The 12994-nt window shown below is 49.2% G+C and overlaps 1 protein-coding gene across 5 annotated transcripts in view; it reads left to right on the top strand.

The window, feature by feature from the left end:
• SHANK2 (SH3 and multiple ankyrin repeat domains 2) overlaps positions 1-12994 on the top strand; it is a 483554-nt gene that overhangs the window by 293733 nt on the left and 176827 nt on the right. For all 5 annotated transcript variants that reach the window (XM_051965794.1, XM_051965793.1, XM_051965791.1 and 2 more), the window contains one exon: positions 1180-1304. In XM_051965794.1, coding sequence (XP_051821754.1) covers positions 1180-1304 — 125 coding nt within the window. The remainder of the gene's footprint in view (positions 1-1179; positions 1305-12994) is intronic.

Genomic DNA, 12994 nt, shown 5'->3' with positions numbered 1-12994 from the left:
AGGGGATAGTGTGTGTGAGTGAAAGAGAGAGAGAGAGAGAGAGAGAGAGAGAGAGAGAGAGAGAGATAGGGGGAGGGGATTGTGGGGGGGTGAAAGAGAGAGAAAGAGACACACACACAGAAAGACACACACACACAGAGACAGACAGAGAGAAACAGGGGGAGGGGATAGTGTGTGTATGTGTGTGTATCAGACACAGAGACACACACAGAAACAGAGAGAAACAGGGGGAGGGGATTGTGGTGGGAGGAAGGTAGTGTATATGGGAGAGAGAGAGAGAGGTGCTGTCCTTTAATCTGTTGATACAGTTTTATTCATCTGTTCACAGACCCACAATGCCCATGGAAGTCTCCTTCTCAAGCCCTAGGATCCATGAGCAATCTAACCCACCTTACTTAGCTGAGGAAGAGGGGAAGGAGGGCCCCACAGAGTGTGCGCGCGCGTGTGTGTGTGTGTGTGTGTGTGTGAGATTGTGTGTGTGTGACTGTGTGTGTGTGTGAGACTCTGTGTGTGTGAGATTGTGTGTGTGTGTGACTGTGTGTGTGTGACTGTGTGTGTGTGAGACTGTGTGTGTGTGAGACTGTGTGTGTGTGTGAGACTGTGTGTGAGACTCTGTGTGTGTGTGAGATTGTGTGTGTGTGACTGTGTGTGTGTGTGAGACTGTGTGTGTGTGAGACTGTGTGTGTGTGTGAGACTCTGTGTGTGTGTGTGTGTGTGTGTGTGTGTGTGTGTGTGTGTGTGTGTGTTCCTGCCTCTGCTTCCCTGAGAGCAGGACTTTGGAGGCCTTGCTGCTCCCCGAGTTGGAGGCCTCGAGGCCTGAGCTGCCCGGGACAGACTCCCACTCCCGAGCCCCCGGCGGCGGGGGGAGAGCAGCCCCGAGTGCCGCGGCTGGAGCTCGGAGGCCCGGGTTCGGGCGGCTGTTTTGATAGTCCTGCATACCAGGGGAGGAACCTTCCATTTTTAGACCAGAAACTGTTTAGTCACGGAAGCTTCCCAAGAAAATGACAGCCATGTCGATGTGTGCTACCAGGGCCCATCACTCTGTCTCACGGAGGGTGTGGGAGAGGCAGGAGAACTGGAGGGGCCCGACCTGCCCTCCTCCCCTTCTCCCAGAACGCCCTGGGCGGTGCCGAGGGTCCGGCCCGGGCCTGACTGAGGCGTGTGCTCTCTGTCCTTCAGCTGACACCCCGATCGAAGAGTTTACCCCGACGCCGGCGTTCCCCGCCCTGCAGTACCTGGAGTCTGTGGATGAAGGAGGAGTAGCGTGGCAGGCGGGCCTGAGAACCGGTGACTTCCTCATCGAGGTAGGACCTGGAGATGGCTGCTGGGTGCTTCTGGAAGGAGCCGGGCTCTCGTGGGGGAGGGGAGGTCGTTCGGTGATTGGGTTCGGCAGCCCCAACTTGGGACTTGTGGGCCGCGCGGGCTTCGGCTGCCTCGGAGTGGTCTGGTTTCCCGGTTTGGCCGCGGTGCGAGGTGGCCGCCGTCGGGGAGAGTGCGCGACCTCGGGAAGCTCGCCGGTCTGGGGCCGGCCACCCTGGTGCTCCAGCCACCCCGGGCCGGAGGGACTGTGACCGCAGGTCGAGCGAAGGCCGTGGCCCGGCCCGCGCTTCTGAGAAGCCGGGCCAGTGGTTGGGCAAGGGGACCCCGAGAAAGGGGGTTTCTCTCGGAACGTTGGGAAATCCAGCCCTTCTTGGGGGCGAGGAAGGAAAGATGTTGGTGCTTCCATTCAGTGAGTGGGAAAGGCCACCGGACACTGCCCAGGGTTACCGAGGTGTCTTGTGGGAAACGTTGGGAGAAAGGCCCCGCTGGCACCTGGAACATGGCCCGGGGGAGACGGGGCAGCTGCGTGTCGGGGGGCAGCCCGAGGAGACCGTTTAAGCCTCTCCCGCAGGGAGGCCTTGTCCCGCCTTCACTGAGAAGGAACCGGGGCCTTTGTTTTTCTGTCGGTTCTGCTCTGAGGCTGTGCTTGGTCCCGGTTCTTCGGGATCCAAGTGAGTTGCACAAAGTTGAGAACTGCCCTGGACGCTGCTGCAGGTGCCCCCGCTCCCCTCCCATATGCTGTGAGGACGCGGCTGGGGAGCAGGGGGCGGTCCCGGGGCCTCCCAGGGGGCAGGGGCTGACGCCTCCATGTTGCTCGAAGGCCGGTGCCCCCTCCCTTGGCCTCTCGGGGCCTTTTGCTGAGGATCCGGAGCCCCCGGTGTGTGGACAGGGAGAGTCTCTGGAGGGAGCCAGCGTGGTGGGAGTCAGGCTGGGCTCCGGGGGAGGCAGTTGGCTCCCGTGTTCCTGCCGCCCATTTTTCCTGGGCAGATGCTTGGAGTCCATCTTGGATCTGTGTTGCCCTTAGTATTGCGAGTCTGTCTCCGTGATTCATTGACAACCAGAGGCTTTGGGCGGGGGCAGGAGCCAACCGGCTTTGGGTCCGACCTTGCGTGCTCGAGGTTCCACCGGAGCAGGGAAAGCTCTGATTTGCCGGAGCTTCATGTTTTAAATAGATTTTTAATCCGCATGGAAATGCAGTGAAATGGAGTTGAATCATTTTCTGTAGGATGCAGGAGTGATGTCAGCCCCGCTTCCTGGGATGAGTGTGAGCGTGTGTGTGTGTGTGAGTGTGTGTGTGGGGCGCATGCGCACGGGCGCTTACACACGAGCCGGCCTGTGGAGGGAGTCACTGAGCAGAGTGCCTTTCACTCCATGTGGAAATTCACCCACAAGGGCAGGAGTCCGGGGCAGGGGGCGGCTGTTCAGCTGTAGGGACCGGTTTGAGGGAAAGCCGGGCTGGCGGATGTCCGGACATCGCCCTCGCCATCGAGAGGGGCCGTTTGTTGGGGGAATCTCAAATTAAGGCATCTAGAGACGTGGCCCCTCCCCAGGGTGTGGAGGGAACTGCCCGAGGTGCTTAGGAAGCCACTGGCCGAGGCCTGGAGTTGCATGTCCAGGGAAGCAGAGTGCACTCGGGAGCCGCTTTTAACCTTGGGGAGAGAGCCCTGGCCCCATTTTGGTTTTTCTAGAAAGCTGCTGGACAGAGGAGTTCCAAGAATGAGCGGGCCTTCCCCGGCTGGGGGAGGGGGTGTCCGTGTCTGAGAAGTCTACAAGAGCCCGTGTGGGTTCTCCGGGGACGGGCTTTATGTAACGCCCCGCGGCCGTGTGGAAAGCGGGAGCTCTCCGGCCTGGCCGTGGGCCCACGGGTCACCGTAGCTCACTGCAGTGACTGGTTCGTTTAGCAGGGAGCCTGTGTTAGACACGGAGAGGAATCTGCTGAGACTGCTCCTTGCTGCTCAGTGACACACTGGGCTGGGCCACAGTAGGCCCAACTCGGCAGATCCGGAATCCGTTGTCGGCGGCTGGAGGAGCCCGTGGGCGATTCCCTCCTGACCCGCTCCGTCCGGCGAGACCCCGAAATCCCCGCGCGTTTGCCCGTGGCTGGGCTGGCTTGGGAACTGGCAGGGTGTGGGGAGACAGATGTTTTCCTAGAAGTCATTGCAGCACCCGGGGAGCAGTTTAAGCTAATGGATGCTGGGATTGTTGCACCCCCCTTGACAGAGGGTGATAGCCAGAGCTCCCCTGTGGCTCTTTGTAGAAAGACCCCCGTCCTTTGTGTGCCCACTGGGGTTGTTTCTGGTCTCACTGCTTAGAAGGGAAGGGATGGAAACTCCTCTGCTACACCGTGATCGGGAAAGTTGAAGGTTAATGAAAGCTTGATTATGATCAAAACTCACACGACGTCATGATTTCATCCGACCAATCCCTGGCAACCAGTGCTAGGGACCAGCCCAGGAAACAGAAGGAGGTAATTGAGGGCAGATACAAAGACCTGCTCCTCCTAGGGAGGATTGTTGCCCTAAGAGTTGGTGGCCCCTAAAATACATATATCATTTCTTGACCATTGGGGTGAATTCAGGGCTGAAGGAGGTTTCAAAAACAAAGAAAGCTAGAAGTGCTTGGAGGAGAATATCCTGATTTGCCCCCCCTTCCCCGGAAGCATTTCCCAGCAGGCTCGCCAAAGACCAAGCTCTGGGCCGGAGGAACCCTTGATTCTAACCCAGTTTGACCTCTTGTGCATTTGATGTTCTCAAGTTAGTATCCTAGCACAATGGAACACGGTGATTTTTCAAGTTTGTATTGTATAGCTCTCCCCAGTAGGCAACTCTGAAATTTTACTTACAATAAGCCTGGATATTTTTTTTCCAGGTTCCCATTTTGAAACCAAAGATTTGGCCCTCATGCTGTTTTTGTCCAACTGCGAACTCTCTTTTATCTGAAGAATACCTACCTGTAAAGGAAGGTTTAAAAAAAAATATTCAGAGTAGTTGGGCTTAACTTTGTTTTGGTTCCAAAACTAATTCCTCGGTCCTTAATTATTTTCATGTGGTTGTCATCAGGGAAGCTACTGGAGGGCTCTGGTGACTTCTGCAGGTTTTGTTTTCTTGATACTCAAGTGGCTCATTCACTTTGTGCATTAATTTCACTAAGTGTGTTTTCCCTGCAATTACTGTCTGAGATAGTCACTACTGGCCGCGTGGTAAAAGTCAGAATCGACTTTTTTTTTTTAGATTAAATGTTTGCTCAGAAGAGAGTCTGGTCCCCTTTTAAAAAAATGTAATTTCACCATCAAAGATGGAGGGTTTTTTTATTTTTTTAGCCAAACCTTTGGAAGTCTGTCTTCTTGCTATTTTTCCTGAGAGACTAAATATCTTATAAACACTTCTCCAGCTGTGCCTTGTGAATAGAATGGTTAAGATTTGATCTATATCTCCATGTGAACGTTCACCATTTTCTGCTCCACTAGATTGTAATTATTGACAGGTTGACCAAACCCAGTAGGGGGGTTTCTCCAGCTTCCTTGGAAGGTCATGTGACAGCGCAAAGATGACTGACTTTGGACCGGTGGGCCCTGATTTCAAAAATCAGCTCTGCCCCTTTGGTAGTTGTGCAGCCCCCTTCGAGCCCCCGGGTCTCTCAACGGCGCTGTCGGCCCCTCAGAAAGGAGGGCTTTGCTTGTGATCTCCGTGCTCTCTGCCATCCCTGCCCCCTCTGCTTCTGTACTGGACTTCTGTGTGTTGTAGGCTGGCAGCAGGGACCGTGTGTAAATACACTTCTACTCCTCTTGGGCCTTCCGAGCTCCCTGATGGGGGCCCTCTGTTAATCATGAATATTTACAGATACGTGAAAGTGTGAGTGGTTGACATAGGCAGCTGTGACACGGAGGAAAAGCCATCGACTGTGGAGACAGAGTCCTGAGCTTAATTGTTCCTTGATTATTTGTGGGACTTCAGCACCCTCTCTGCCTCAGTTTCCCACTTCATCCAAAAAGGCCTAAGACTTAATGACTCTTCAGTTCCTTCCTAATCTAAAGTAACCTAAGCGAGACTCCTTAGATGTTCCAAGGGCCCTGAGAATGATGGATTTCTGGTGATTACTTGTCTAACTCTTCTATAATTTCTTAATCATACCAGCTACCTACTTACAATTCAGCAACTACCTCTCTGTGATCCTCAAAATACAGATACTCACATTACATGTGTACTGGAGACAATAGTGAGGATTAAACCGTTAAAAAGCTGGAAAAGAAGTGAAAAATCTTATCCAATGAACTATAGTAATATAAAGATTCCTTTTTAAAATTTATTTTTTTAACAAGCATTTTTTTAAAATTTCTTTCCCTCTACCTCATTGGAAAAAATGTGGGAAAAGACCCAAATCTTTAGGAATCTCTTTTGTAGTCTTTTAGCCACCTGATCACCTCAACTTTGCCTGAATTACTTACTTCCAGTAATGAGGAACTCATTACTTTGAAAGGCAGCCCGTTTCATTATTACACAATTTCTTTCCCCCGCTGATCCTCATTTTATCTTCTAGGACAACCCAGAATTCTAATTTAATATACTCAGAGAGAGCTTCCCTGCCACCATCACCCCAGACTTGTATTCTCAACCCTCCTCTTTCCCTCATTCCTCATGTGACATAGTTCTGGGCCTTCCATCAAACTGAACTCTCCTCTGGGTGCCTTCCACATAGTGGGTTCTCTCTCCTTGGGAGTTTTGAAGCAGTGGCTGAATGATTACTGTAAGGTTGTATATAATGGAGATTCCTTTCATGTATCAGTTGGACTAGATGGCCTCTGAGGTCCCTTCCAATCTTCAGATTCTGTAACTGTGTCATTTTGGTCAGTGTCTTTCTTGAAAACAGAATACAATGGTTCTTGAGTGCCCGGCCTGGATTATCAGCATCAGGACTCTCCCCACTGAACCTCTCAGTCTAAGATTGCACTCACTGACTTTGGCAGGAGCCTCCATTCAGTCATTCAAGGGAAGCTTTCTCTCAATTAGGCCCTCTCTCTTCCTACTTGTTTTTTCATTGAACTTCTATCAGCTCAGGTGCTCCCTATCCTGTATTTATGTAAATTATTCTTAAATATCCAAATTGCACAAATTCTAGTCAGCCCTGTTCAATTCTATCTTGTTAGTTCTAGCCCCATGTGTTCAGCCTGCCAAGATCTCTCTGAATCCTCATTCCCTTGTCCAACTTGTTCTTGATATCCTGCCTGGTTTTGTATGATGTAAAAAATTAAATGGTGTGTTTTCCGTCTTACTATTAATAAATATAACTGACATTTATATTGTGCTTTGAGATTTGCAGAGAAAATTACCTTCTCTCACTCGATCTTCCCAACCACCCTAAGAGGTAGTTGTTCCAATCTCATAGACGAGGAAACAAAATCAGAGAAGTCAAGTGACTGCTCTAGAGTCACATGTGTCTGAGGCAGGATTTAAATCCAGTTAGTCTTCACTGGAAGCCCAACAGTTAGTTCTTCATGATGCTGTGCAATTAATAAGTCAGCACCAAGGACAGGTCCCTGTAAATTAACCATCAGAGATGAGCGGCCCAGTAGACACTGTCACATTAGTCAATACTATTGGGCTGTGGCTATTCAGCTACAACCTCTCCTTTCCCCATATACATCTTCTTCATGTGTTTTTTTGTGTCCTGATCCTCAGCCTCTAAATAATCTCCTGTTTATTTCTTGTTCTCTACTAGTTTATAGATTGGCTCTTATTTGTTTTTGTTTCTGCCCAAAGCCAAAAAATTTGCATGTTGCAGTTGCCCCACTGCCATTTCTTGAATCGACTCAAACAGCCTATATTTATTTGCCCATATTGTCCAAGAAAATATTAATGTTAACGTGAATTAACAGGTTAACATCTATGGATCACTTTAAGAGCAAACCATTTTACCTAGTTTGTGCCGTTTCATCCAATTGACAGTTTGTGAGATGGATCTGTTATTCTCCTTTTTTGTAAATGTGGAAACTGAGGTTTAGAGAGTAAAGTGATTTGCCCAGAATCACATCCAGCCAGTGTATCAAGAGGCTTTTGCACCTAAGTCTCCCCAAATCCTAAGTAGAATGCTCCCATCACTGTACCAGCTGTTTGTAATATAATATCATGAGGGATTTTTGTCAGCTACTTTGCTGAAATTGAGCTATTCTGTGTCTACCTCTGTCAATCAAATCACTCTAGTAAGAACCTTAATTTAGTTTTTTGATTAAATATTTTTAATGATCTTGATTAAAGACCAAAATCTGGTTAATATCAGGAGGAGAAAAAACGGTAAATTTTGACTGAGGGCCCTGGTTACACATTTTCTGCCAAGATGAGTTTCGTGTTTTAAATGCAATACTCTAAGAGAAATCCTGTCTCCAGACCGTCCAGATCTTGATTTCACTTCTGAAACCTAGGCCAAGGAGACATGTTTCACTTGCTGGCACCTGTAATGGAGCGTAAGCTCTTTCTTCAAATGACAAATGAATTCCTTCAGCAAATATATTTTTATAATAGACTGTGTGCAGGGACTCGTGCCTGATGCTGTGGAGGATGGAAAAATGGAGAAGACCTTCCTTGAACATTATAATCTAGTAGGGCAGATAAGCCATAGGAACAAATTACCCTAGCACTATTAATAAACAAAACCTATTTTATAGTAATTTCCATGATTTAAAAGTAATATGCTATAAGTATGATAAGACAGACACAAAGCGTTATGAGAGGAAGAGGTCAATTCCATCAGGAGTGATGTGAGAAGGCTTCATGAAGAGGGGCTCATCCAGACTTTGAAAGATAGTACGATAGAAGTATATATAGAATCCCCAAGGCACAAATTGACTCATTCTTTTATTCCCACTAGCCTTAGATAATTATAACATTAATGATATTAAACCTTTCCACTAGCCTAGATAATTATAATATTAATGTTATTAGCTATAAGAAAGAGGAGCCATATTAGAAATATTAGCCATAGATAACTCCAAATACCAAAACTCCTATCAGTGAATATGAGTTTTAATAAGCGAATAGTGCCTTCAGGACCCAATTTCCTTCAATCCCCCTTCAGTTTTCATTGGGCTGCTGGAGACCTAGCTTAGGAGGGGCTTGGGAAGCAGGTGCTGGAGCCTGCTAAAGGACTCCCCTCATCCTGCCTGGCCATCCCTCCCTTGGGGAAAGCACTTTGACTGCTCCAGGAAGCCATTCGTGAAGACTATGCCCCAGTCTCCTCCCCACCCCAAACGGAGGCCTGGAACAGGGGACCAGCCAGACCTTGCTTGCTCAAACATGGACACGTGCGCCATGTCTGATTTGTTCTGGCTATCCTTCCTCCTCATCTGAGCTTCTTCTTGCCCTCATCGGGGTGGACTCTTCCCAAGGATGGATGGTCAGGCCCACATGTACAGGCCACAGTTTACTTGGGTTTTTGTTTGTTTGTTTGTTTTAAGCAGTAGAAAATTTGTGCAGGCTAAAGAGAAATTTCTGGTAATCTCCAAGTGAGGTCCCGAGATCACGGGTCCCGTGATGTCAAGGCTTGAGACCAGCTCCGGCCAATGACCCCTCAGCCACATGTTCAGGGATCTTTTTGTGCTTGAAACACTGCGTGTCTCACTGCTCTGAAGACCGGAGGCTTTGCTGCATCCAACCTGCTGACTAAGTGCATCCTCAGCCTTCCGGCTGCTGGATCCTTGCCACCTGAATGTTGTCTAGTTAAGTCAGCTTCACAAAACCTGTTCAGGGAGGCAAGAAGCTAATGTCATTTGCCTCCTCTCTTCCTTGGCTTTGGGATCTCGTATGTTATCTGGCCATTGTTTTTAGCAACAAAACAAAATAAGTCAAGGGGAACTCCAGTGTTATTTCATGGTTTCGTTCACACTGTGTCTACTGACATATATGAGGAGGACGTTTTTTCCCATAATTCCCAATCTTTTGACTCCAGTTTTCCCAGATTGACTCTGATGAGGATTGAGAAGCAATGGGCTAATAACTGGTTGCGCAGTCTCTGAGCCTACCTTTGGAAGGGACTTCCTTTTCCCCTCAGTCTCTGGTGACTTTCCACAAGGCACAGTTCATGGGCCAATTACTCCACACACCTTTCCACTACACTTCCTCTGGGAACAAACACTCTCTCTCTCTTTGAAATGGCTTTGTGTTTACTTAATCACATTGTAATTATTCTCTTGTCCCAGGATAATGGAGACTCCTTGGAGGTCAGGACTGTTTGTTTCCTTTTTGTCTCTCTCCCCAGCAATTATTCCAGAGTCTCGTACATAGTAATAAATACTTGATGCAAGATGGACTCCAAAGGACCCCAAAGCCAGAGCAAGGCCCCACTCTTAGTTGTTTCCTCCTCCATCCCCCTCCTCCTTTTCACTGATGTTGACAAAAACCACCTGAGTAGAAGCTTCCTTTCCCATGCATTAGACTTGGGTAGTGGAGTTGCTTCCTTGGGGGAACAGGAGATAAATGTCAGTTTTGCCCTAAAATCAAGGGGTTCTTTTTTAAGCATTTCTGCAAAAATATCATTTATTCATTTTGAAACAATGATAAGTCAAATCTGATCCAAAAGATTAGGAAGAAAGAGAGAGAGAGAGAGTGTGTGAGTTTGTGTGTGTGTGTGTGTGTGTGTGTGTGTGTGTGTGTGTTTTGAAAGCTTGAGATCCGCTGAATATTCTGTGTAATTAGGGCTATGATCTATTCATCAGGAGTGGCCTTTTAGGATTATTTAAGGACAATTTGCTGTGAGTTAGCTGCTTAATTTCAGATCTAGAGAGCGTGCAAATGATGGGCCTCTCTTGCCATGTCTGCCCACTGCCATCACCATCCAGCACCCGTTGGCTTTTCCTTCTTTACAGCCCTAGTGTCCAGTACATCCTAAATGCTTGTTTTTGACTCTGGGAAAAGAAAGCGGCAAGAAGGATTCTATCTCCTTGTTGTTCCATGAACTAAGTAAGAGGTCCTCGGTTTCCCTTCTGTAAAATATAGGATTCAATTAGGGAATCTGTGTGGCCCCTTCCAGCTCTGAGCCCTGAGAGGCGAGGGACCCCAAAGCAGTGAGGTCACTGATGTTCAAAGGAGCGAACTTCTCGGGGAGCCCTGAAGCCATCCCTCTGTGGTCCCGAAGCTCCAGGCTTGGGACCTGCTGAGACTCCAGGGAGCTTCTCCTTTCTGCCTCTGTTGGCAGCATCTCCTGTTAGGAGGGCCCCGACGTGTCGGTCAGCTTGGCAGAAGAGGAAAAGAAATGGGTTTCGGCCAAAGCCCCTCGGTCTCTCTTCATCGATTGGCCTTGTGAGTCAGGGAGATGGGCTGTGGGAGGGCTAGAAGCACTTCTGGTGGTCAAAGTGGGAAGGAAATTTTCAGCAAAGGGCCAAGAGGTGATGCTTGGGATTTCTGTCTGTGGTTTAACCAACTTTGGATCCCATGATGAAGCCCCTCTTCCCCTCACTGTGTGACATCATCTTGCCCCCCAAACCTCCCCAGGTCTCTGACGTTTGGCTGAGTTAGAAGCATGAGCTTCTCCCTTGAGCGGGAAAAGGGGAAGCGCCAAAGCTGCAGTGAAAGAGTTCCATGTGGGGATAAAGGGTTCATCTGCTGTGATCTCACTGTGACTCTGGGCAAGTCATTTGACCTCTCTGAGCCTCAGTTTCCCCTTCTGTAAAACACAACCGTTGAACTAGATTCAACAAGCTTCCATCAGATGTCCTGCTGCGGGAAAAGCCCTGTTGTGTCTCTGTTGTCAGAGAGCTTACATTCTGACCTCCAGTCTTAATGTGTGATCCATTGGTGGAAGTGGGAAGAAAGTATCAACGTGAATCTTGCTAAAACTCCTCTGTCTGTGATCTGGGTGGATCCAGGGAGGAGGGCAGCCCGGGAGAAGACGCCTTTCCCAGTCCTGCCAAGGCTGGGCTTGACTTAGTCTTGTGTGAGTGTGGTAGCCAGAAGGGGCCAGGAGAAGCCCAATATAGATTCCTAGGCCTTGGCAACAGATAACTTCTAGGGTAGGAAAGTGGAGGAAGAGAGCCATAGGTCCCAGGAATATGTGAGCCAAAAAAAGCCTGAAGCAACCCAAGAAGGGCAGGGGACCCGGGCAGGGTGCTCTGAGCTTGCAAGGCTCTGGGAACGTTTGACTTGGGAAAAAGAATGAGAGGAAGGAGAGTGATGAGAAGGAGGCCGGGGAAAGACAGAGTAGTATCAGGAGAATGAAGGGAAAGCCTCAGCTCTGGACAGGACGAAGGGCTGCTGTTCCTCCACATCCACCGCTGAGGGAAGGACGAGGGGCCGCGTCTGGCAACGTGCCACAGAGTGGAGGCTCTGACCTAGGAGATGAGACTGTCTGATCAAGGGAAGGGAAGAAGGGGTCAGGAGTGAGAGCCGGGGGGCCAGTCTGGGAGAGCTGTAGGAGGGCAGCGCGTTGATGCTGTCTGACCCGGAACACGAAAATGACCCCAGACTCTGGGTGAGGCTCAAGGAACCAGCAGCCCTGCCAGGCCTGCCCTGAGCCCCAAATGCCAGGCCGTCCCGAACTGTAAGTCGCAGAGAAGGCGCAGCTCTGTGTCAGGAGAAGGAGCTCACACGGGGAGGCCGGAGGAGGAGTCAGCGCTGCCTGGGCCAGATTAAAATGTAATGGGGGAACGTGCCTCAAAAGCAACAAAAGGAAAACATCGGACCAACGGGGGGCTTTCTAAGTCAATATGCAGCCAATGGGGGTCCTCACGTGCAGGTCAGTGCTGCACATTTCTATCAGTTTTATACTCCAGGCTAAACAGATGATGAGGGTGATGATGGTGATGATGATGAGGATGAGGATGGTGATGATTAAGATGAAGGTGATGATTGTGGTGATGATGATGATCATGATGATGATAATGGTGGTGATGATGATGATGATGAGGGTGATGATGATGATGGTGATGATGGTGGTGATGGTGATGATGGTGATGATGATGATAGTGGTAGGTGATGATGCTGACTCTCATTGGTTTAGTGCCTTGGAATTTACAAAGTGCTTTTCTCCCAATACTATATACTGAGAATGTCTGAATTCATGTACTGATTTTACAGAGAAAGGGAAGCAGGATGTGATGGATAGAGCGCTTAAGTTGGAAACAGGCAGGATCGGTTCCCACTTTCGACACCAGCTCTGTGGCTCTGGAGCAGTCCTTTAATCTCTTGGGGCCACAGGTGCCCTCTTCAGGTTTATCACCAAAGTCGGGGAGCGATTGCCCCCCAGGCAGGGCCCAGAGACTCTCCTGTAGCCATGGTGCCCATGCCAGGTAGCTTGAGAGTTCTAAGGGATGTTTGAGTTCATTCAGTTCAAACCCCTTATTTCAGAGAAAACTGAAGCCCAGCGAAGAGAGATTTCCCCAGTGGAGCATGTATGGGATTCACACTCAGGTCCTTACACTCCAAATTCAGGGTTCCTTCTGCAAATAACATTGCTTCTACTTTTTCTTGCCCAAACTCATACTTCTAGCCACTTTTCTTCCCCTGCTTCTCTCTTTTCACTCTGATTTTTCTGGCTTCATTCAAATCCCAGGTAAAATCCCTCCTTCCTTTTAAGAAGCCTTTCCCAGTCCCCTTTATGCTGACCCTCCCTTCTCATTATCTCCAATTTCTTCTGTCCACAGCTTGGTTGTGATACTTAGGTTATCGCCCCCAGTAGGTCGTGAACCCCG

This window comes from Antechinus flavipes, chromosome 6, assembly GCF_016432865.1.
Source record: "Antechinus flavipes isolate AdamAnt ecotype Samford, QLD, Australia chromosome 6, AdamAnt_v2, whole genome shotgun sequence".
Taxonomy (NCBI): Eukaryota; Metazoa; Chordata; class Mammalia; order Dasyuromorphia; family Dasyuridae; genus Antechinus; species Antechinus flavipes.
Note: the sequence above shows the minus strand (reverse complement) of the source record. Positions and strands in the feature narration are given on the sequence as shown.